The following is a 26,649-nucleotide window of genomic DNA, read 5'->3' on the forward strand; positions in this document are numbered from 1 at the left end:
ACAGCCTGAAGCGAGAAGGTTCTCAGTGACGAGTGCCCGACCTGAATCAACTTTGGGGGCATTGAGACCTGTATTGGCGCCTGTCTATGCCGCACCCGCCTCGGCGACTACTCTGTAATCCCACTACCATGGCTGTGTCTGGTGCTTCGGGGTACGGGGGAGAGTGCCCGTCCCTGCCCGCTGATTGTGTTACCCTGCTTGCGCTAGGGGATAGCTCACAAACACCTTCCCGGGAGTCCGATGACGAGGGGCTGCAACCACCACTTTCTTATGGATCTATCCTGATCGCCCTGTATGCCTTTCGCTCAGACATGTGCACAGACCTCCACGTACTGGGTGAACGACTTGACAAAATGGTGTCTGACCTACGGCGGGAGCGCAATGTCAGAACCCAGCAAAGCTTGGAATTGCCTCAATCGGAATCTCATGGGGATACAGTGTTTCTTTTTGCCTACGGAGAAGATGTGCCTGCTTCTGCCTCTACAGACGCCCGCTACCGGCCGTCCGGTAGACTCGCCTGTGATACTTTGTTTCCCCTTCCTCCGGGGTCTGCCTCATTGCTGCCTGCAACATTGTTATTGACTCGTGACCTGGATATGCAACCACCGGCCCTTCTGATGGCTTTTTCCTCGTGGCCTTCACTCATTACGCTGAGGAGGCTATACTCTCCCGATGGCCTAGAGGAACTACCTGTGAAGGACAAAGGATTGTATGGTGATGTTCGACGGCCATTTTGTGCTTCTGATTTATTCTCCTTCTTTATGCGGCCATATTGTCTCTTGGTTTCAGAGGGGGCGGGCTTTCTTCGGAGACTCTATTCGGGGACGTATCCGAGATCGGGCCAGGGCTAGGCTGCTCTTCTTTGCTATCGGCTACTTGGCTGGTTGAGATGGGATCTGGACTGTTTTGCATTTGTTTTAGATGCACACTGCGAATTGCCTTTCCTCATCTGTATCTGCATTGCTGTTTACTTCTGTGTTGCCATGGGCAGGGTGGGGGTTGTGCTCTTGGCTGGGGAGCTGGGAACGTCTAGAATTGATCCTCCTCTCGATTTATTTGAGTTTTGTGGGAGTTGAAGATTAGGATGGCCTTTTCTCACTCTCTATATCTTGGATAGTATTATATTTTATTCCTTTTTCTTTTCTTTCTTCTTCTTGCTATATTTCGGGTTTATTGGGCGACAGACACACTGCTGGGGGGGGGGCAGGCCGTAGCCTCTGCATGCGTGTAGGGTGGGGGGTTAGAACTTTCGTTTTTTGATTTCAGTTTCTATGGTGCCTTATTTTCTCTTTCCTTTTTGTTTTTCCTCTTTTTTCTGTCTTTGTCCGTGTCTAGTGTTACTAGGGGATGGGTGGCGGCAACTCTGGATGGGGAGTTAGGACTGATACCCTTGTTGAATATGCTTCTCGCTGCCATGCCGCCTGGGTGGAACTTGATTGTTGGGTTCTGGATTGTGTGGTTAATTGTGACTAGCGTCATGCTCCGCCTGCACGGACTCCGCCTTTTTAGTCTAATATTTCCTTTTTTTTGATTAAGAAAATTACGAATTGAATTTAATAGCTGCAAGATAATGTAAAATTAACCTTCAATGATCCTGGGACATGGTATCACGGTGCTTTATAGTGTAACTCTTAAATACTTGCTGATGCTATTGCCGTATTACTGTGTCGCCGTATTGCATGCATTGGTGCTTCATACGTAACTGTGGCCGGCCTGATGGTTGTAGGCCCGTATTTGTTCTTTTTCAATGCACAATAAAGGTTTACAAAAATTAAAAAAAAAATAATAATAATTTAGTGGGGTTGTAATTTCTTTGAGTAGATAGTTTATTTTTTTCTCTGTTTCCTTAGTTTCCTTGGTGATATTGAAAACATCACCTTTATCGTTGCCTCTAATTTCTTTGGCACATTTTTCAGAATGTTCTATGGATTTGGCAATATCAATGGCAGCATTTAATGATAAGTCAGAAGTGGTCCATAACCTCTCTTGAACCTTTTTATTGTTTGTTCTCATTAATATTTGATCTCTTGGGACTTGTTTGTATGATATATGTTCCAAGTCACAAGACACTGCCAGAGATCTCAGTGCTGATACGTAATCTTCAATGGACTCATCAGATTGTTGTTTGTGCGAATAAAAAATAAATCTTTCCATCAACACATTCTTCTTTTTGCCAAATCGTAAATTGAGTTGTGAAGAGGCATACTGATAAACATTAATTCTACCAGGCATGACGAACGCAGGTAGGGTTTTGAACTCCTTGAACCCAATTCCACCTAAGCAGTGTTTTAATAAAGAAAGTTTCCTTTCAGGTTCACAATCATCTCCTTCTAAAACTTCCACGTAGGCTAAGAAAACAGGTTCTCAAACCTCCCAAGCCATGGGAGGTTCCCCTGCAGATGTAAAAAAGGAAGGAGGGGCAGAATTCCTGACATGACTATGTAATAGTGTACATAAATAATAACTACTATTTAATTCAAATGACTCATAGCATAGTCTTAAAGCAGTATATGTAACTAATATTTAAATGATCCAGAATAATGATGTTACAAGGTGCACGTGTCACCGATGAGGAAAAAAACGATCTAAAACACGCAAAGCACTTATCTTGGAAATGTAGCAAAATGTAGTCTTGTAAATTAAATGTACCTTGTAAAACATGCGGTGTGCGTGTCACCGATGGTTCCTTTAAGCCAGGTAGTCAATAATTATTATAGTAATGATTTTTTTGTTTAAATTTGTTTATTGGGTTTTAACAATCGGGTATCACAACAGTAGATTTCAATACATTAATACATTCTTGCAACAGATAGTCAAAATGCAAATCTTATGTTCATAGGCACTAATTCCGTATACGCTAGTAGCGAAGTTGGCCTAATGTTTGACCAAGCCCGTGTATATCATGGTGTGTCGAAGAGGCCATAGTGTACATCCTATAAGCAAGTACCGTTGGGTGTGCCTAATATATCACGGTCGGGCCTCCTGTGATATTGTGCCGTGGCCGGGTATGGGTCACCGCCTTAGTCACATTGGGTTAGATCGTTGTTGTGTGAATGTCCCAAAAACTTTCTGATCTATCATATCAATATGCGTTTCCAATTAAAACAGTGGCCGGATTTTCCGCCAGCCCAACTTTCAACTGTTTCCAACTGTGGGGGATAAACTATAGGGAAAGTAGGGTGTTGTGGGGGGTCCTAGCTGCGAACTAATAGGATCAGTTATCAAGATAAGTGTAGTTCCTCGGTGGGGTGTGGTAATACATTAGGATATATGTGGAAGGGGATAGGGGTTATACGTTTCGTGGTATTCCCTCTGTTGTCCGTGGGGGGTTCTATGCAGATCTGTAATCCAGGTGTGACCCCAGGCTATGTACGTCTCTCAGGCTCTCTCTGTATCTAGGGTGACGGGAGGGGTCGGCTGGGTCTGAGCCTGTTCATCTGCGGGGGGCTCAGGGGTGTCCGTCTCGTGGGTAAACGTATGTAGTAATTGTGCCCATTCTAAGGAGATAGGGTGTTTACGGGTCCCTCTCCGTTCTTCTTCTTATTATAGTAATGATGCCTTGAGGATATGCGGTGTACATATCACCGAAGTATTGACAATGTGCAATTTCCCAAAATGGCGGCACGCAAGGTAAAAGGTGAAGGTACATGTAAGCGTGACCTTATCTGTGTGCGTCTTTCCTGTGGAAACGTTCTGATGTCGGATCGAAATTGCTGAGCATGAAAAGAATGGCCTCAAGAATGAAGGTTGCCAAGGAGCTCGAGGATTTCCACACTGAGATCGGTGAGTGAAACAGCTCGCAATTGCGAAAAACGCAAAATCTTTTGTAATCCTCATGGCAAATTGAACGTGGCAAAATTTTCCTCACCTTCGTTAGCCCTCTCAACTTCCATGGCCCTATTCCGATCCGATATATGGTGCGCACCGTAGAAAATCCAATAAAATGAAGTAAGAGAAAAAAAACTGTTCATAAAGTATAGCAATAAAAATGTAAACCTGCAATGTTTTCTTTTGTAAGACTTCCGAAATGAAGTATCCAGATAAAAAAAAGCGAAGTTTAGAATGCAACTTAAATAAGTTATAATCCTCAAAATGGCAAAATTAGCAATAAGTACACTGAAGTAAAAATGGCAGTGGATCCGTGCCCGCTCGTCGCCAGTGTTAGAAAGTAAAGGTCATCAATAATCACGAAGCTCAGAAAGTAGATTCCTCAAGTGAAGTTTATTCCTTCTTCACAAGTTCCAGGTTTATTGTACAATGTCCACCCAACCGTAAACCACCCGTTAACCTCTCATCGAACCTCCAACAAAACATAACAAGTATTTACAGAGCGTGACAGTCACGAGTGGCAAAGGAAGAACACACTTTCTGCTAACACGCTACATACATACAACAGATGGTCCCGAAGTTAGCTATTGAGGAAGCTCCCTCATCACAAGTACTCTCCAACCAGACAACTGTTGCTACAGACTGTTCCAAATGCGGGACGGAGTGTGCAGACTTTTTTCTGGCAGGCTTACTGGGACTGCAGGGTCTCTGTCGTGCTGAACATGGTCCCTTATTGAATGGGGCCCCTTGTCACCACCTGAGGGCTCAAGGGACAACGTGCATTTCTTGAACAGCGACACATTTCACGTCACTTTATCCTGATTTCAACAGGCTGTAATCAAGGTGCCTCTCGCTTCCACCTTTTTAATGGCCGCAACTCAAAAGAATGTCAGAATTCACTCCGCGGATTGTGGTCACGGACAATAACCCAGTCTCCTTCACTTATATTGGAGGTCCTTGCTGTTATGTTGACATCCTCTTTCCAGAACCTTCTTTTCTTTCCCTCCTGGGCCCCTATGCTCTCCTCCTGCTTTTACCTCCATTAAGATGTAATCAGCTGGTGTCTAGAACGCCAGCTCATCGTAGAGTCAGTTGAAGGAAGTTTGTTGGGGAGTTGACACGTTGTGTTTTACTGCAGTGTCCTCCTTATCTGATGTGCTGTTACTACATCTGATAATAAAGCCTACATCTTGGAACGTGTGTACTAGTCTTTACAATTATGGCTATGATCACAGTACACCAGTGGACCAGCGCGTACTGATGCCTCAAATTGTTTCCTGCCCATGCTTCGCCTTTGAAGTTTGAAAGGAAATTTTCGATCAAGAGAGGGTCCGGAACGCACACTGGCCAGCGGCTGTCAAGTTGCATTGGTGTGAGCACCTTCGTTCTCTCTGTATCCTGCAACTCACCGACTGCTTCGGTGATCCCTCCCTGGCTTTGAGGATTCCTCTGAGGTGCACTTCCTGTACTCTGGTCTGCACAGCACCTGTGGATATCACATTAGATGGGAACTCTTGGCACTTTTCTTGTGGAGACTTCCAGTTCTTTGGGGAGCTGTTGCAGGTATCCAGGTGACATCATTGGAGCACACATGCTGCGTTCCAGCTTGCATAGCGCATATGTGCTGCCATCTTTGTGGAAGGAGTTTCTATTCTTAGAAGTCCTGTCACGCTTATTAGTTCTGACTCCCTGACTTTGAAGTATTAGTGTGCGCACTTCCATACATTTCGTCAGGCGTGCATCCGTTCGGCACAAGACGATTGGGGCCTTCTCATTGTTGTGCTGCCTCTTCTCCGCGCGCCAGGAGCGCAATTGAAATTCTCCACAAATTCAACCTCCAAGGGTAACTTTGCTTTGTTTGTGCATCTGTTAAACCTACATTTTTCTAACTAAGCTACCTTCTGCATCCGCGCTTTTCATATTTTTTCGAGAGCATTCACCATACTTTTAATACTTGTCGTGTTCACATTTTATCAATCCATGGCATTCAGGATTTATTAGACAGGAATACTAATTGTTACTTCCCACCTTACCTAAAACCACTTCAGTTTGTGCATCTCTGTTGTCAACCCTTTCATCTTCATCATGGCATCAGGTAATGTTTATAATTTAACTCCACCACAAGCATTCTTGTCAGCTGCAGGTGAGCCGGCATTAAATTGGGCAGTATGGCGTCAATTTTTCACTAATTACATATCCACATTTGATGATGAAGAGGAAGACTTAACCCCTGAAAAGGAAAAGAAAATTCTATTGTATTGCTTTGGGACTGGCGGCCTTAAAGTATAAAATCGTATTCATAAAAACGTCCTTGCTGGTGGGCAAGGAGATGTGTACACTAATGCGTTGGAGGATTTAGACAGTTACTACAAACCTACAGTGTGCGTTGCGGTGGACAGGTTTAAATTCTTCAACCGGAAACAAGAGAAGGAGGAAACTATAGAGGATTATGTGGCAGTTTTTAAGACTTTGGCACTAATCTGTCGCTTTGGTGAGCTGCATGATGAACTCATAAGAGATCAGATTATTATGCTTGCAGCTAATCCCTCCATTCAGGACTCTCTATGGACAAAGAGTGGAAAACCCCTACAGGATGTTATTGACATTGTAAAAAGAGCTGTGTTGATGGGAGACATGCCAAAGCAGTGCTATCTGAAAACTAAATGAAGCATTAAGAATCAGCAGTGGTGGCCAAAATAAGCAGTGTGAAGTCACGTCCTCAGACTACATTTCACAATAGGAACAAAGATATGTTTGATACAGAGCAGCAAAACAGTGGTAACGATTATTCACAAAGGAAGTGCTATAGGTGTGGTAGCATGAACCATTTGGCCAATGACAAGAGGTGCCCTGCTCGCTCACAGAAGTGCGCTAAATGTGGCATTGTAGGACACTTCTAGAAGGTTTGTCAAAGAAAACCAGGCAATAGTATTAAGTTGGTTGAGCAAGCGGAAGAATACCATTCCAAATCGTCTGAGGACTTTGACATTAACATGTGTGTACTTAATGTGGATGATCCTCAAGTGCTTGACATAGATACAGGTGATAAGGCAAAAGGAAAGAAACCAATGTGTGATATAACTATTGGGGGTGTCAACATTGCTATCATGGCCGATTCTAGATCCCCATACACAATTGTTGATAAGGAGGTGTGGGATGGTAAATGTGTTCATGTTTTTTATTTAGGATAGGAGTTAGCCCAACCTGATATTTCTTTGCAAATATTCACAGGCAAACCTATTGAAATGGTGGGTTTCAGGAAGTTGAAATTTGTTTTTGGAAGTAGGGAAACTAGGAGCAAATTATATGTTTCCTTTGTAGGTCCCTCTGTATTGAGTTGGAAAGATCAAGGCAAGTTGTGCATTACCCTCAATCCTAACAGCCCGAACCAGTTTTATTAATGCAACCAGAGAAGGAATTGGGTTGAGCTATTTCCCAAAGATTCCCCAAGGCATTCAATGATAGCATTGGGAAGTTGAAGTGTTTCCAACACAGAATCCAACTTAAACCAATTCCAAACCTTGTATTCACAAAGTGAGAAACATTCTTTTCTCATTAAAAGAGGAAATAAGGGTACAAATCGTAGCTTTACACAAGGATAGGGTCCAAAAACCAGTGGGTTGCACCCTTGGTCGTAGCTAGGAAAGATAATGGAATGTTGAGACTGTGCATCAACTTGCGCAACCTAAATCAAAGCATTCAGGTGGACCAGTATCCCGTACCAAAAACTAGCGAAATGCTGTCTCTCACTAAAAACATGAGGTGGTTTTCAACCATTGATCTCACTGCGGCCTACTATCAGATATCCCTGCATCCAGACAGTAGAGAGTCTACAACTTTTATTTCAATGTTTGGATGTTTTAGATTTAAAGAGTCCCTTTTGGATTAGCGCTACGGCCGCAATGCACCAAAGATTAATGCATGTGATATTCAAAGGGTTTTATCTTTCAAGATGACCTTTGGTGATGGGTAGAAGTAAAGATGATGACAACCGGAATTTGTTTAAAGTTTTAAGCCCATTGCAAGCTAACTGTATCACTGCTGATTACAGAAAGTGTAAATTCGCTATGAAAGAGGTGATATTTTTGGGTCATGAAATTACACAAGAAGGTATTAAACCAAAAAAGAATTGTTGATGGCCGTAAGGGAGGCTCATGTGCTTAAAAACAAAGGTGAAGTGTGAGCATTCTTGGGGCTGGGGAAATTCTATTCCAAATTTGTGAAGGATTTCTCTTCCAAAACATACGATATCACACAACAGTTAAAACTTGGGAATACGTTTGAATGGACACCAAACTGTCATAAAGCTTTTGTTTCAATGAAGGAGGACATTTGTAATGCTCCTCCTTTACAAGGTTTTGATGCCAATTTAGCAAGTATTGTCACTACTGATGCTAGTGGGAGGGGCATACATAGGTGCTGTCCTCACCCAAATGAACGAATTTGGTACCTAGGATTTTGCTTCACCCTCCTTCACTCCTACAGAAGAAAAATATTCTGTAATAGAGCGCAAGGCTCTTGCTTGTGTGTATGGACTGGAGCACTTCCACCAGTTTGTTTGAAGTAAGAAAGTGTTACTACGTAAAGATCACAAACCACTCACGAGATTAATAATCACTAAGGGGTTGTGCACTGCTTCACCTACGCTAGCTCTCATGTCCGTGAGACTACTGGATTTTGCCTATGATGTGTGGCATGTACCTGGTGCGAAGAATGTTGTTGCCGTCTTCCTCAGTCGGTTGCCCCTTCCTTTGAGTGATAATGCTGAGGACATGGGGGAGCAGATTTGTGTTGCCAATATTATTGAGAAATACCCTGGCATTTCGAAGGACGAGTGGAAAAGGCACAACAACAGGACGAAGTGAGCAAATTATACAGGGAGGTTTTCCAGGAAAGAAAGACATACATAAGGAACAAAGGACATTTTGGGAACTTAGACATGAATTGTCCTGCTGAAGTCATGAACCACAAAACATAATATATGGAAGTGCCCAGTAAAGTTCCTGAGAACCATAAATATATATTTATTAAAACAAATAAGTTCGAGTTTCCCTTTGTTGAGACAAGTCTTGAGGTTTTGGAAATAAAATGTTGAATATATATGATAAAGAAAAAAGTGTATAGTAAATAAAAATCTTAATTTAAATGGTGTGTCCGTTTAAGTATACAAGTCAGTAGCGTTGTATTGGATTATCCTTATGAAATTAAATGTTCTCAGTATTCGGAGTCATGTTATGTATTCATTTTGTATGTCTTTTTAGATCAGCACCCTGATATGGAGACCCTGAACAGGCGAGATGCTCCTGAACTGCCCGACTTTGCCACTCTGAAAAGGATAGCTCGAGACCAGCTAATATATCTATTGGAACAGGTCAGAGCACTATGTAAATTATTAGCCAGGGTTATATTAACAGAATTCATTGTACCATCCGAAACAGCTGATATGTATATAATGAAAATGAACACATTGAAATTACTTTACATAGGGAAAAAAATATTTGAACAGTATCTTCTTTGATTGTGCTCTGTACTAATGACCCACATTTTTCTGGTATATGGTTGTAGAATGAAGGTGCAGGCAATAACCATTTCTCTTCAGTGGTGTTAGCATTGCCTTGTAGAAGTCAAAGGCTGTTACTTAGAGTTAAATGTACCTTTTTTTGTGTGCAGCTGTCCGACTTGTTCGGGCACATGGCTTACAAGCCTGTTTTGTTGTATTTATTGCTACTATGTGTTTTGCTATTATTATTTTACTCCACCGGTAATTTTGTACAATTGCAGCTGTGCTTTGCAAAGCTATATGTATTTTGTATACCGTAACTACTTCAAAATTGTATCTGCAATCACCCCACAATGTCCTTGTATAGCTCGTCACATAATGTAACCACTTATCTATTTGTACCCCAAATGTATCTTACGTATTTCAGCTTATGCTATTTCATACCTTGTATACCTCATCACTTTCTGTCACTATGTATCTGCATTTACTTAAAATTTATCTCAAGTACATGCTGCTAACTATGTGAAGCACTTTGATGCCCTCGGGTCAAGTTTGCGCTATATAAAACTCAATAAATAAAATAAATAAGCAAGGGCCACTGAGCCCCACCTGTGGTGGTTGAGGACCTCTGCTGCAGGTGCCCGTCCTGCTATGGCTCTGTAAACTGGGACCAGCACAACGCTTTCTGAACTTGTCTGCACTCGTCTCATAGGGAAGTAAGGGTGAGCAGTCACAGGCTTCTCTTTGAGGTAGTTTGGTAGTTTGATGTCACAGCAATACTGAATCCTACATAGTCCAGTTTCCCTAAGCTACATTCTAGCAGTGAGGGACACCACCCCCCTCCTTCCCCATAATTATTCTCTTTCTCACAATAGTCAAAATCCCAGGATTACTTTACAACAACCCACTGCTGGTTCAATCAAAGGTTAGGTTCAGTTGCAGTTTACTTAAAAATAATCACAGTTTCAACGAGCAATTCAGTTCAATATTATTATCACTCCTGTCGCAAATTATCTTCAGCAAGCGAGTTTTGCTCTCCTGCATGCCTTAGTCTCTTGTCCCTTTGTGGAGGCTAAGTCTCGTGGTTTACCAGCTGTTCACATTAGTCTTTTGAGTATGGCAGGTACAGATTTCACACCCTCTCTCACTGCTTGACTCATCTTTCACTTTTTGTTTGCTTGATCTGTTTATTGATTTTCACATGTTTGAACATTAACAAGAGCATTTAGGTATAATGTATATACCGCTGCAGTACTAATATAAGGTTGTTACATAACCCCATAACAGAGTGTGTACAGTGTATACATTTCGGTTATTTACATCAATGATACAATGGTGTCGTAACTTAATATCCAGAGCAATTGATAAATGCAGCTTATGTTCCCAATAATGTTCTGTAACAACAGTCCTGCGCTTCCATGTAGCTATAATAGGAGTGTAAGAAGCATGATGCTTATAATTGAATGGCTTCCTGCTGAGTGACTGGGTAGACATCGATGCCATACATACCATGTATAACTCGAGCATGCAATGTCAACTTAAAAGAGGAAAGTCAACGTTTGTGTGCATCTTTAAAAGGATTTCCAAGCTATCAAACATTAACATCAACTGCCTCCCGGTGCTTCAACCCCATAACAGTCCTCCCTGAATGTTCAATGCTAATGTGTGGTATTTTGTGAGGCTTGCATGTCTCCGCACATCACACCCGCCCACCCACGCCACTGTAAACGAAACACTGCATAGAGAATTTTGATGCTAGGTGTATAGGTCTTCCTTTCCCAACCTTATACTGTGTCTGCCTCCTAGAGCATGTCTGATTGTGAATTTGGGCCTGTTGCACGTTGAAAGGGTATAATAATTGTGTTCCAATGTTTGCTATAGGGTACTTACGTAACCCAAGGGTGTCCTCCCTGCAGAGGGAACCCCTTTCAGCTCTGGCCCAGTTGAGGAGGGAGCAGGTCCACGCCATCAGGAATGGTGAATCATTAGATTCCCAGCGTTTCGTTATAAGACGTTTAGCTACACTAAGGCCCAACTCCAGGAACCTGTTTGTGGCTCTATGTTTTCGGTCTCGCTTCTACATCCCCAGTATAGATGTTTCCAGAGAATTCGATATGGGTCTGTCTGTGCAGTGGGATAGTTGTTGCACCACCCTGTCCCAGTAATGCCTCAACCCGAGCATGACCACAGCATATGCAAAACGTCAGCATCTATCTGAGAGCAACGAGGACACCTCATATCATAGCTATGAAAATAGCAGTTGATTTTCTCTGTGGTAATATATGCTCTGTGTACAATGTATAATTGTATCAGTCTGAATCTGACATTGTGAGGGACATGCACGGGACCCGCTAATATTGTTTTCCATGCTTCCCTCATGCACAGTCAACCGAGATCCGTCTCCCATTTTGCACGTTAAGGAGTCAAGTCTACTGCCATATGGAGGTGATCGCATCCTCAAACCAGCGAATAAGATGACTGCCATCTCCCATTACATGTATATATTGGAGCACTAGGTGTGTCTGCGGTTGCTGCAATATGTCTCCTATTTACTGTGCAGTATACCTACCCATGAAGCATATGTGAAAAAGCATCCTGCAGGTATGCCCTCTTCTTATGGCAAAGCATTGTAAGGGATGAGTGTACCATCTTGGTATAGGTCACCTAGCATGTGTATACCTGTCGCGTGCCAGGCATCTAGGTCTGCTATGGATGTGGTGCAGCCACCTTTGGGCATTCCCTGGAGTGGGATTGATATGGTGTGATGTTTTTGGTGAGGAATAGGGATCTGCGAAAGCAGTGATCGGCCACTTGCAGCAACAGTGGGAGGAGGCCAGGTCTACCTCATCAGGGGTGAAACATCAATAGTATTGTATGTAGTGTGCATGGGGTGCCTGTCCCGGCTGTGTCTGACAAGTTTAGCCCGCCATCCATCTTGCCACCCACTCCAGCTGCGATACCAAGTAGTATGCTGTAGATGGGGTACCACCAGTCCTCCCTGGTCAGGGCCAGAATGGGAACCGAAACAGGCCCTGGCAAACAGCTCGGCCGACCCCCCCCTGGAGGGGGGGAGGGCAGAGCTTAATCCTAGGCTCGAATTCGGGTGATTTGGTTACCGGGGGCCCATTTTGCAGGCCCCCGGTTACAAAAACGGCCCACTGGGGTGCAAAACCGGCCCCTAACCTTGTTGTCCACCAGAGAAACTCTTGGTGCCCGCTATGGCCAGTCTGGCCCTGTCCTTCGTGTATAGGCAGATATAATTTTGTGAGTGCCACTCTATTTACATCTGGACTTATTCCATATTAGTTCAAGGAGCATGCATTTAATTGATTGGAAGAAGCAAGGCGGTAGATATAACTGACATTGATACTCACTGTGTTGGAGGAGGGGGGAGGCGAGCAGGCCCCCATTGTAGCCGCCACCGCCAGGAGTCAACTTGTGCAGCCCACTGCGCCGCCGCCCCGGGACTACATCTCCCGGCAACCTTAGCGGCGGCGCTGCTTCCTGACACTACCACGGAAGCGCCAGGAGGCGCCTAAAAGCTGCGCTCTGCTCGGCGGAGCGCGGGGGACATTGATACTCACTGTGTTGGAGGGGGGAGGCGAGCAGGCCCCCATTGTAGCCGCCGCCGCCAGGAGTCAACTTGTGCAGCCCACAGCGCCGCCGCCCCAGGACTACATCTCCCGGCAGCCTTAGCGGCGGCGCTGCTTCCTGACACCACCACGGAAGCGCCAGGAGGCGCCTAAAAGCAGCGCTCTGCTCCGCGGGACGCCGGGCAAAGCCTGGGCAAAGGGCGGGCCCTCTGTGGCCCTCAGAGGACCCGAGGAAGACAGGACGGGCCACCCCACTTGGCTCAATCGAAGGAGGAGGTACATAGACGTTTAATCTTCTTATCTTTTCCACTTTGAACTGCCTATTGTCATTTCCGGAGTTCTGTTTTCCAATAATTATGTCCATCTGGGAGGAGCTGAATGCCTTGTGTGGCACAAACTATATCCCGGACGTATCAACCCCCCCTATAGTGGGCAGAGACACTGACCAAAAAAACTGCACTCCCCAGGATGTACCTTTATCCCCCGAAAAAATCCTCTCTCAAACCAACATACTGTCCCGGGGCTTAACCAGTAAAAGGAACCATGATGAGGAAATAGATAATACCAATGAGAATCTATCTAATGCCAATTAAATGTGCTGTAGCCCCTCATTATCCCCCTCCAACCCAACTTTATTAACGCCGGGTAAGGCTGGGACTGGAACAAATGACTCTATATCGCCCCTCCAATTGACCCTACTTGCTCAAATCGAGCGATTGTTAAACTCTGCATTATCACCTCTGGTCACAAAAATCAACGATCTGGGGGACAGGTTGACCAGTATTGAAAAAACAGTAAAAAGGATTTATCCATTAACTGAAAATACTGCTATACCCATATGTCCTACTCTCACTACCAACCATGAAAAGCCTAAGTCCATTGCACCCAGGAAAATTCAAACTTTTGATTCCCCTCTTACCACACCCATTCCAAGTGGCCGCAATGTTACTTCTAATCCCGCACATGTCCCTCACATAGCTCCTAGGATTTTTCAAGAAAGAAGGCATCGAATTAATCTACCCCCTGAAGCCGCCCCATACGTCACCGTTCTCTCTGGGGTCCCTGCACTTAGTCAGGGCAAACTTGAAACACACCAGGACCTGCTGAATAAAGCCATCTTTTGGCTCAAAAACAACAGACCGTTACCACCTGCTCTAGATGGCGGAATCCTGAGCGTCAGGAGGGTGGGGTGGCTAGGTATGTTGCCCAAAGACATTCCGGGGGACTTGATATTAATTAAATTCAAACACAGGAACATTGTCCCCTACCTACGATCTTCCCAGCCCAAAGTTGGAGATGGTCCCATCTGTATCTGGGACTTGTATGACTTTTATCCTGGCCCCCGAGCACTGAATTATAATACTTGGTGAAAGGGGACTCTGTGTACCTTGTGTTATTACTTTGATTAGTTGATTTGCTAAACTGATTTTAGTTTGTTTTAAATAGCCGGTTTTCTTTTAACCTTGCAATGAATTGTCGAGTTATTTATGCATGTATGTATTTCTTTCTGTTGCTTTTATGGTTTTAAACTTAAAAACCGAATAAAGCTTATTTTGAATTTGAATTTGAATTAACTGTATATTGGTAAAGTAATAGAGGAGTCTCTGGAGAACCACCATCGAATAAATGATACTCTGCCTACCATAGAGAGGGGGAGTGTTTTCCAGAATGTCATTTGCGCTGCTAGGGAGGTGATAGCCCTATTCAGGTTGCCATCTAATAAATCCTGGTCTTCGTGGTATACCCTGATGACCAGATAACAGAACATGGTTGGCTGCCAGTTTACTGGTCTATCATTGACCTGAAGCTCTGGGTTTGGGGTAAGAGTTGTAAATGGAAAGTGTCATGATTTCCCCCAATTAACCCGCAGCCTCGACAGACATGCAAATAAAGTAAGTGTACTGGATAAAATGTCTGGTATGCATCGGAAATCCCGTATGTAAAGTAGCAGATCATCTGCACATAGGGAGATTACATGTATATCCCCTTCCGGAGGATACCCCAGTCACTGCAGAAGACCTCCCAGCTATAGCCAGCGGTTCAATGGCCAGTGCTAAGAGGAGGAGAGAAAGGGGGGCAGCCTTATCTAGTGGTCCTTCCCACCGCCTTTGGTTGTTATATCAATTTACCATATCTGCCCTGCACGCTTGTATAATAGCTTGACCAGCGTAATAAAACTGGTGCATTAGCTGTATTGGGGCAGAACATTAAAGAGAAAAGACCACTCCATCTTATCAAATGCCTTCTCAAGATCAAGCGCCATGCATCAAGAGTTGGGCCAACCCTGAAGAGCATAGCGCATGACACGGAACAGCATGCTCAGATTAAAGAAGGTAGATCGATGTGGAACAAAACCATTCTGGTCGGTGTGTATCAGGTTAGGCGCCAAGGCAGCCAAGTGCCCTGCGAGAATGCTAGCCAATATTTTGTAATCCATGTTGAGTAGCGCCAATGGGCTGCTTCCCCCATAGAGTCGGCAAGTATGACAGCTGTGTCACCTCATTAAATACCTTCTGCAGCACAGGAGCTAAGCTGTCCTGATAGGCCTTATAAAACTCGGGTAGTAGACCATCCGGTCCTGGTACTTTCCGCAAAGCCAGGAATCTAATTGGTCCTTGTATTTCAATGGGTGTGATGGTAGTGTCTAATTCCAGGCGCTGCTCTGGGGACAACGTCCTAATTGAGAGCCCATGTAGGAAGCTATTTTGCTGTAGTTCAGAGGCCTCCATGGTTGTTTGATACAGTGAGGTGAAATGCGATACTAGCTCTTCATGTTGGGTATATCTCATTACTCCAGTCGACTACCTCAACGCTGTGATGGGTCTAAGTGACTGTTTTTGCCTTACCATCTAGGCAAGTAGGGAGCCTGATCGGTCTGCTGTTGCCTGTGTTTTGGCGGAATGTTCTGCATAGTTCAGGTACCTCAGTGTTTCAATCAGTTCTGCATATGTCGACCTCGCCTTTGAGAGCCTTGGGTAGTGTGTGAGATCCATGCACACCTGTGTCTCCAGTGACAACAATTTACTCTCTGTCTCCGCCTGCCTCCATATCCCACTGTCCAAGTCCCCTGTAGCAAGGCCCCCGTGGAGGCCACTGTGTCACGCAGTGGTGGGAATGGACGATCCAGAGTTGTATCCAATACGCAATTTAAATCATCCCCCTATAACCCAGGGTATGTTGCACCACCTGGAGAGCACAGGTGACAAATGAGTGGCAAAAGGGCTCTTGGTCTGAATTAGGCGCATATATAGTGCCCAGCAAAAGGCATCTCCCATGTAGTTTACCTTTAAGAAATAAATATCTTCCTTCATTGTCCATGACTACCTCCTCTTCAAGGAGTGGGGTGCTCGGACGGACCCAGATCAGTGCTCTGCGGGCAAAGGCTGAGTAGTTTGTGGCGAAGACCTGTTACCGCCACCTGCACAGCAATGTGTTTGTTTCTAAACGTGTAAGATACGTCTTTTGGGGGAGGGCAAACTGTGTGTTAGGTCTCTTGAGGTAAGTGTATACTACGTATCTTCGAGATGGAGTACGTAGCCCTCAGACATTCCAGGTCATAATGCGCTGTGTTGCTATGTAAAGGTTGTGTTCAGTTGCCTAGATCGGGAGTGGTGGAATGAATGCCAGCAACTCTGCTTGAAGGTGATGTCCAGGGTTAGTTTAGAGGAAGTGTTATACCTAACGACAACATGGCTGTCTTAGAATGCCAAAAGAGCGGGTCTCGCAACCGCAAGGGACTGCCCAAAGTAAATATTGTGAAAGAACGGAACAAAGGATCCGCTAATTTGTGTGGGATCAGAGCATCCACGTGTAACATAATCACCCTATAGCTAGGAGAATCAGCGCCCTTCGGGTTGCCCATGTTGTTTGTATGTGTGGAAAGTCCCTGAGCCTGCCTTCTTCCAAAGGGGAGGTCAGTTTCTTTTCCCCTCTCTCTGACTCCCCCTCCAACCGCCCCATCCCCTCTAGACCCCTTAAGCCAGGCACCAGCATTCTAGTGTTATATAAGGCAGCCCAGTATATCACAGAGGAAAGCATACAGTTATATAAAGGATACAACTTCTATTAGATAATTTCCTCCGACGTCTGTGTTGTGACCTCTGGCAAAGTCAGCGTTAATGTCAGAGGGGCCAGCAATCGATGAACCTTCGTCATCAGTAGACCGGGGCTGACACCACTTCCCTGACAGAGTCTTCAGTCAAATCCAATATCCGCTCTGCTTCCTGTACAGCCTGTTGGCGCTCCTTGATGATTTGTTCCAGGTTCGGTACTGTGATTAATTTTGGTGCATGTGTTTTCCTCTGTTGTCTGCACCTTTCTGGGTATTTTGTCGAGTCTACTTATACGTGCCCTCTGCCAGTAGGTCTGGGGCCTGAGCATTTTCCTGACGTTTCCAGCCAGTCCCAGGTATCCTGCAGTGTGTTGAAAAACCTTGTTTTCCTGTTAGTTACTATACGTAGTTTCATGGGAAAGAGCAGTGAATATTTGATATCAAGCTGCCAGAGCTGTTGTTTTCCAGCTAAGAAGGAGCTGTGTTGACGCTGCACTCCAACAATGTAATCAGGAAAAAACATTACTTTGGCATTCTCCACTCTGATCTCCTGTAACTTACTGGCCTCCCATAATGTGGAATCTCTGTCCTAACAATGGAGTGTCTTAAACAGAAAAGGGTGAGGGTTGGATCCTGGGGCTGGTTTCCTGAGTGGAACGCAATGTTCTCTTTCAATCGAGAAGAAGGGTGACAAAGATGTTTCTGGTAAGATCTCCTGCAACCATACCTCAGTGAATCTCACCACACCCTGACCTTCTGCACCTTCCGGCAGACCAATGAGGCGAACTTTATTACGTATAGAGCATCCTTCTGCATCATCCATCTTGCCCTCTAAGTAGTGAAGTCTGTTTTCATATACCCTCATCTGCTTCTCCATGAGGTCTGTGCTTATTCGTTCTACTGGTGAGGCATTCTGATATTTTCTTATGGTCAGCATGGAGAACCTTAAGATCCGCTGCTACATTGTCAATGTTAAATTCCAGAGAGATTCGAGATCTCTCTATGGCTTGGAGTACCGAGTCAAATCTGTCTCCCTGTTGTAAGGTCTGTTGAATCTGAGACTCTTGCTGGTTAGCCTCCATCACTGAAGAGGATCTGGAAGAGGCTTTGTATTGTATTGTATTGTATTGTATTGTAGTGAGTTTTTGTACAGCGCTACTATCACCCTACTTGTATCCTGGCGCTCAGACAATCGAGGAACAACTGTACCTACGGCTCATGTGATGATGACAAATTGATTAACTTCTGGGAAACAATAGGTTTTTCAAACCCTTTCTAAAATCCAGCAAGGAGTCAGCTAACCTAAGATTCAGTGGCAGCCCATTCCATAACTGTGCAGCTGCTACACTGAAAGCTCTGGCCCCATTCCGGATCGTTTAAATCTGGGAATAGACATTAAGCCTGTGTTAGCAGACCGTAAGTGTCGGAGAGGCTCATACCAGTTAAATTTTTCCTGCAAGGGTAATGGTCCGCTTTCATGAACCGCTCTGAAGACGATGCATAATGACTTGAAGCTAATCCGCTCTTTTATTGGCAGCCAATGGAGATCCCTCAGTGCCATAGTTGTGGAGGAGCTTCATGATCTATTCAGAGCCAACTTTGCTTCTGCAGACTACACCCGTTGCAACCCCTGGATGAAATACTGGGGAGCCCCCAAATATAGGGAGTTACAGTAATCCAGCCTGCTTAGCACTATACTTCTCACCACCAATGCTCGGGAGTCATTTGGTAATAGGGGGAGAGTCTTTTGCAGCATGCAGATTAGAACAAAACAGACTTGAATAGTTTTGTTAGCTTGAGACACCATTTGGAGGTTGGCATCCATTAGTACTCCGAGATTTCGTACGGTATTAGCCGGACTCAATGAATCTTCCTCTGGAGTGAGCCTAAACTCAGTCGGGAGGTGCTTTGGAATTTTTGAAGCTGAGCAATACATCACCTCTGTTTTCCCTCCATTAAGTTGAAGGGGATTTCCTCTGAGCCAGCCAGCCGTTTTCCGCATACACTCCTAGAACACCTCAAGTGATGTCTCCTGTTTACCCTCTAGAGAGAAAATCAGTTGGGTATCATCCGCGTAGTTAATCACGCTGATACCAAAGGACTTTATGATGGACAATAAAGGTCTCAAGTAAACATTAAACAAGATGGGACTGACTGATTATCCCTGCGGAACTCCATAATGGACAGGATAGACTTTTGATGTAAACTGTGCTAAAGTCACCGTCTGTTGGCGACCCAGGAGGTAGGATTGCAGCCACTCAAAAGCTCTTCCTCTCACCCCGTTGTTCCACAGCCTTTGCATCAAAACGGCATGACTCACAGTGTCGAAGGCCGCCGACATATCAAGAAGGACAAGAATCGAGGCATCCCCTCTGTCGGCGCGCAGTCGAAGGTTTTCCATCACTGTGGTCAATGCCGTTTCAGTACCATGTGCTGGTCGAAAACCAAACTGGAATTCGTCCAGCAACTGGTTTTCCTCTAGAACTTTAGACAGGATTCTGCTGACTGTCTTTTCCCAAATTTTTATTGGGAAAGGGAGATGGGAGATTGGGGATACCTTACACTTTTTGTTGGACTGTATAAATATTTTAGAACAACGTAAACTTTGGCTGCGGCCATTATTCGTAAAATATGACATAAGGAATAGGAGTCAAGCACTCGCTCTACTTACGGAACTTCCAAGCATTGATATTGTAATTGCACTAGGGAAATTTATAAAGGTTGCACAGAGTTTTTCAATAAGTCAGAAATAGATTTTAAGGTTTTAAATTGATTCGTGTCTAGAGATAACCGGTTATATGAATTTTATAATGACAAAAATTGTTGGGGTAATTGATAATGTGTGCCCAGCTTTAAATGTCATATGTCTGGAAGAAGGCCATTCACACCTTTCTTCTAAAGGAATGAGAGCTCAATGAGAATTTTGTATGTATTTGTCTTTTTTTAATGAAAGTAAGTACTGTGTATTGGTTTAAAGATTACGATCTAAATAAACTAACCCTTTGAACTTGAACTTGAGAAGAGAGATTGGCCTAAAACTGGCCGGTAGTGTAGAGTCCAGCGATGGTTTCTTTAGCAACGGAGAAACCATTGCTTGCTTCCATGCACCTGGAACCACACCTTCCTCCAAGGACTGGTTGCATATTTTATGAAGCCATGGAAACAGGATTTGGCCAAATTGTTTCCAAATTTTGTGGGGGACAGGGTCTAACGGAGAGCCTGAGGAGATGCTATAAGTTGTGCTTGCAAAAGAGTCCTCCGTGAGTAATTGTAAGAAGTTAGCATAGAGTTATCACTAAGCTCAGTTACTGGCTCATCCAGTTCGATATCTATAGCCTGAATATTATGAGGGGATACATTCCTAACAATGTTAATAATCTTCTCCTGAAAATGAAACGAGATATCATCACAGAGCTTTATGTGAGGCAGTTGTCTTGTTACATTGACTAATGGGAGAAGTAATGTCCTTGAGGATCTTAAAAACTGTTTTTGTGCTATTTGTGGAGTTTAGGATAGCAGTGGCATAAAGGTTAGCTTTTGCTTTTGCAGTAGCTATTTTATAATTAAGCTGGACTGCCAAAATATTTTTTATCTGATTCTTCATAATATCTTCTCCAATTCCTTTCTACCTTTCTACGGAGAAGTCGAAGTGCTTTTAAATCTTCATCATACGAGGGAGCTGATGTCTTTTCCTTCTTTTTGATTTTACATTTTGGTAATAAATTCCTAACTATGGTGCTGCAGTACTTTTGATAATTTTCCTCCACTAAGTCGGTGGAGGTTGGATAGTCCTGCTCTTTGAACAACGATTGAGCTTTGGGGCATGTCCCTTTAGTACGCCCCATTAGGTAGTTTTGGAGCTGATGATCATTGTTTTGCTCGTGCCATGCCCATCCGGCTTAGTTCATGTGCAGCCCGATCTTGATGATGCCTCAGGAACTTAGGTGAGGGCCAGCTACCTCTGATATGTGGCGGGGGCGTCTGGGAGTGCGAGACAAGGAGCCGTCAGTGGCAGGTATCTCCCGATTACTCTAGCTGCCTGTGCTTGCCGAGTACGCCTGACCCACGATTAAGGTCTAAGGTGCGGGTGTGCATCGCAGTCCCGATCCAGGTCGCCGATGTCATCCGGCACGTACCCCGAGGTCATCTGGTATAGCTTGGGTCGTTACCCGGCTGGCCCTAGGCTTGTATAAATTCCAGATAATTCTGGCGTGTTACGGAGCAGTGCTATAATGCACTTCTACCATCTTGCTCCGACAAGCCACGCTCCGTCTTGACTCCTTTCACAGTGAAATAATTGCAGCAGCTTTCCTCAGGACAAGGTTCACAGGACAGTCTGGGGGATGCTGGCCTGGGCAGTAGCTGCAGTTGCAATATCTAGGCCAAGCTCTTCATGGTAGTGTCAGCCTTCAGGCCGATCAAGATGCTCCTCTTATGTTGCAACCTGGTTTATTTCTTCTTCTTCCTCTATGGCTGCACCACCAGTCTCTAAGCCTGGTGCACACTTTCTGAGCTACACAATCATACACACTATTTTAAGATCTTAGTACAACTCACCACTGAACTGCTCAGAGAGACCAGGTGATCCTTTACAAGGTGGGTCACTCCTTAATCGATTTCCTAGGTCATCAGCCTTGTCTGGGACTCGCCATGCTTAGAACTTCCCTTCCCTCTTTTTGCAGTGAGGTAGACCTCACATTCTCATGCAGACATTGTTGACTTAAGTGATGTCCCCTGGCGATGTGTAGTCATTTAGACACATTTCTTTGTTGCACAGCAACTCTTCGAGTACTCTGTTTAGCACTCACTTGCTTGGTCAAAAAGAATTTGGCACTGGAACATAGTGGTTTGGCTCACTGATGCCCTATGGTGCCTCCATTTTCCATTTTGCCCCCGCCTTTTCGGATGATATTTTGAGTGCCTGATTCGAGCGCTCCAGGGGTCAAGTATATCGATCAATTAATAGGAAGATAGTACACAGCTACACCTGTAAACCTCCCCAATTCTTAATATCCATACACTCCACTCGCCCATGCCAAACCCAAGCTCCGAATGTCCAACGGTATCTTGCAATCCGATCTGACCAAAGTGAAATTCATCGTTCTCTCCCACAGACTCTAAGACAATTTTGAACTTAATCTTCTGGATGACCTCAAGGAACAGGGTTTTGACTGCTCTATGGTCACCTCTGTTACATCTCTCACCCGTGACCCCTCTCTTCTCACATATAAGCAAACTTGCCCGATCAGCCAACTTTCACCTTCTCTTCTAAAAAACAAACAAAAATAATTGTCTCTCCAGTCCATCTAAAAATGGCAGCACATGTCGGGACTTTGGAGAGTATTTGCCAGCCCTCATTCCAAAATCTCCTTTTGCGATTATCACAGCCTTTATTCATTTAACTCGAGGAAGTAAAAAACACACAATTGATGTACAGAATGCAGAACAAATCAAAACATTCACCCCAGTCAAGAGATTTGGGTTAAATCCATAATTCTTTTGCTCACCATACCACCCCAGTTTAGACCTAGCCGTATGCAAATCATTCTTGGCCCTGTGCCTCATGGAAACAGTCCAACCCGAATTTCAAAGCCAGGTTCTCCCTCGACCGGAAATAAGCATCCTAGGACTGATTTCTGAGTTTCACCTATCATAAGCCAGGATATCTTGAATCCAGTGGCACAGTGAGCCCGGGACCCACGTCTGGGCATACCCGGCGCACTTAGGGCGAGGAAGCAAAGAACACACAATTGATAGGCGGAATGCAGAACAAATCAAAACATTCACCTCCAGTCAAGAGATCTGGGTTAAATTCATCATTCTTTTTCTGATGAAGGGTGAAAAGCCTAAACTGGTCCTAGGATGCTTGTTTCCGGTCCAGGGAGGACCTGGCTTGGCAGTTTGGGCTGGACTGTTCCTATGAGGCACAGGGTCAAGACTGATTTGCATACGGTCCGCATTCCGTCCATCGATTGTGTCTTTTGTTATCCACTTAACAGCATACCCTTGTCCTTCTCAAGAAAATTCAACCACATCACACCAATCCTCTAACAGCTACACTGGCATTACATCTAAGTAAAGATCAAATTGCAAGCAACCGATTGTCTTACAGAGCAGTCCATTTGTGCCATCTGCCTTATCTCCCCGGTCTGATCAACATCTTGAGAGGTCAAAAAGGCCTACGTTTAACCTGTCTACACCTTGAATAAACCCAAGTTCAAACTACCCAGTCTCTCAACTAAACATTCTCTTGAGACATCTCTATTGAACTCTCACCCAGGTGACATTCCAACTGCACCCTCTCTCATGGCATTAGGCAAACAACCAAAAACACATCTTTTCCACATCCATCTTTATGCCTCTTGTCTAGATATTAGCTGGCCTCTGAGAACTTTCTCCACCTCAACTCATGAAAGCCTCTAACTCAGTGTTGCCTCTTGTGGTTCCCCACTTCCCTGTTTGTGTTTTTGTTTTTTGGTTACTAATAATAGCCTAATGCTTATGAAGCTTGAGCACTATATATAACTGGAAACTAAAATAAATAACATCCATTATGTTATCATTTAAAAATACTAATTTACAACTAAAGTACATGAATCAAAGAATGTATACTACAGTCACCTCTGTTAAGATAACTCATTATCGTGTGGCGCACTGCAACATGCATTAAAAAAAATTCAGTTGAATTGAGGATGGAGTGCCGTTTATTGAACAAAAAATAGCATATTTTTCTGTTACTCAGGAAACAGTTAAGTTTGCAGCGTGAACTATAGAAATGTTTTTTTTTTTTAATATAGTCAGCTCATAATGTATTTGTATTTAAGCCTATTGTAGTCCAGTGTCTTAAAAAAAAAAAAAATCTTTGTTGTTTTAGAAAAAAGGAAAGCCGAGTACAGCATGAGACATGAAATCACTGTACCGGAAGCATGAATTCACATTAACAATTTTGAATCATCAAAACATTCACCCTTTCACTGGGATCCGTTAGCAACAATTGAAAGCATGTTTTCGCCCACCCTGCAGTGCAGGCACATTCCTGTACATGAATACTGTTTACACACTTTGGAAGCTTCACAAGCCGTAACTGTTGGTAGAATGTGAAATATTTATGTGAAACCAAATATTCATAAGGCCTAATCGGAGTCTGCCTCATTGCTGCTGACATTTGGGTCCATTCTCATAGAAAATATCCTCAGATGCATTCTTGTCAGATCCAACTACTTGCCTCAGCCAATGCCCGCTCAGTAGTATCTTTGAACCAGTCAGCAGTTGTGGCAATCTTGATGTCATCCAATGAATTATATGTCTTTTTCGCAATTCGACCAACCAAAACATAGCAGATTTATATGGCGTCATATGTTTCCTGGTTTTGGAATAAGATGTAGGACACAGTACTGCAATTGAGGAATTGTCCCCCGCCAACTCGAGTGCTTCACATTCCTCATCAAATGTTATAAATTAAATCCCTTGGATACAGATCTCCCAAAGTAAGACATCCGCCTTCCTTCAACTTAGAAATATGTTTCGAGTTGTACCTCTAAACAGTTTTAGCAACCTAATCTGTAACTATTGTGAGAACAGGGTCTGCATGTGGACTTTCTTCAGCATCACTTCCCAAGCTGCCGCTAGTCTAACAATCAATGGGGAGTCCATTGAATGATTTCTCCCCCTGCATCAAACTGCATGGGAGCATTACTGCTCCACCAGTGCCTCTTAGAACATCTTTCTCACAGTTTCACTCTTCGCTTCACCAGGACACAACATGTTGAAGTGGGCAGTATCTTTCTTGACATTATTTTGTGATTAGAATTTTGTAAAAGATCACGCACTCTTTAGTTTAACTGATGTACTTTGCAGGAAATATATTATTAATGCAAGAACTTTTACTAACACTGGTATGAGAGTCTACCACTCCAGGTAGTGATGAGCTACCAGAGAGGCTTTCTTTGCCTTGTCCTTAATTTGGAGGCTCTAATGCAATATTTCTTCACAGTGACAAATCAAAGTACCATTAAAACAAAGAGGTAATTCTACATGAAATTTACTCCAACACAGATGTTCTAGCAATACGTTTCGTCCCAATTCATTGTGAAGTTCTACTGAAGCAGCCGTCAGTCAATTTCTTATTTTGCTCCTTTGTTAGGGGCATTTAGATTTGCATTTTTCACCTAATGTTTCCTTTGTGGTGTCATCCTGATTTGAAGTATTTTTCACATTTTACTTGCAGGATTTATTATTTGTTTTCCACAATGGATTGTTCTGTACCAATATGCCAAAATCAAGTAATAGTCCATATTGTTTTGAAGAGTGCTCATTTTATATTGTCCATAGTTTCTTATGTCTCCCATCCTCTTCTTACTATCTCTGTGACACTGCAAAGGTTGTGTATTCTTACTTGATGTCGATATTGGGTTTATGACCTTCCTTCCACTCTTTTGTAAAGCGCTCTGATATCCTTTGGGATCTTGTTCACTCTATATAAAACTTTATAAATAAATAAAGGTATGTAATTTTTTCTTGAGTAGAAACATGTTTCACTGCCATCTTTGCTGGTCAAGCACTAGGTATCAAACATAACGTACAACAGTTCGTTCATTTCAAAGCTCTCTGTTAGTATATAAGTGCTACCTTTTTCTAAATAAGAGCATGCATTTCTGAAAAGGGATTATAAATTTTGTCAAATTCCTTTAGAAAGTTCTTATTCTTTAATGATTTTCACTCCAGAACAGCTGGCTTCCAAAGCTCCTTAATCATCATATGATCGTTTTAAAACAGACATCAGATTTTTTTAATTATTATTTTGGAAATTGTTATAGTTAGTATCACCATTCATAAATGATTCCCACGATTAGTGTGTTATAAGACGTTAGAATTCGAGCTTGTGTCCTGAGATGCAACATGTGTATAACATCTTTCCTAAAAATGTGCATCTTCTTACAAGCCCGCAACTAATACTTCAAACTTTCAAAGTCATTTTGACAATTCTAACATATATCATTAATTCTAATTTGTCCTTTATATGTTCTCCTCAGAGTCCAGCAGGGTTCTCCTACTAGATTGACATCACGAGAAAGCAATTTCGGTGCTTGAGTCCTCTCTGACCAAACTTTTTCAATACCTAGAAATTTAAATTCTTTTCCATAGGATACTTTAAATTTTTGTAAGTAATTCCATTTTATTTTCTGTAAAAAGTATACTAACTGTTAATTATATATACAACAGCATGAGCTTCTTATAATATACTGTTAGCGACATCAACCTCTTTAGTAACTCAAACAGATAAAACTAGCAAAAAGACCTCCATCTGCTGCCTGTCCAGAAATGCACCCTTATCAAACTACTCACACGCAAATACAAAGCACTGCTCGAGCTGAAGAGCCGCATTCACTTTTTCACCCTCACAAAGACCTTCTCTCCGTCAGTTGTATGCTTAACTCTGTCCCTTGCATCCCAAAAGCCAGAGCCATCACCCATGCCTTTTCATACCTAGCCCTTCAAGTCTATAGCTAACATCCCCTTTACATCAGAGCCACAAGCACAGGCCTAGAATTGTGAAAGAAACTTATCTAATAGGCTACAGATGTGGCAGTTGCTCCTTCTCTACATGCCAGGATACCCACCCAGGTGATTTGTGTGCTCTATAAGGAAGTATAACATAGTCAGTTGAGTAAATCTAG

At 43.5% G+C, this 26,649-nt stretch overlaps 1 protein-coding gene across 2 annotated transcripts in view; it reads left to right on the forward strand.

The window, feature by feature from the left end:
• Positions 1 to 26,649, forward strand: part of VPS33B (VPS33B late endosome and lysosome associated) — a 792,141-nt gene that overhangs the window by 24,153 nt on the left and 741,339 nt on the right. For both annotated transcript variants that reach the window (XM_086958170.1, XM_086958171.1), the window contains exon 2: positions 9,090 to 9,199. In XM_086958170.1, coding sequence (XP_086814296.1) covers positions 9,104 to 9,199 — 96 coding nt within the window. In that variant the 5' untranslated portion in view covers positions 9,090 to 9,103. The remainder of the gene's footprint in view (positions 1 to 9,089; positions 9,200 to 26,649) is intronic.

The sequence above is a fragment of the Lissotriton vulgaris genome, chromosome 2_1 (assembly GCF_964263255.1).
Source record: "Lissotriton vulgaris chromosome 2_1, aLisVul1.2, whole genome shotgun sequence".
Classification (NCBI taxonomy): domain Eukaryota; kingdom Metazoa; phylum Chordata; class Amphibia; order Caudata; family Salamandridae; genus Lissotriton; species Lissotriton vulgaris.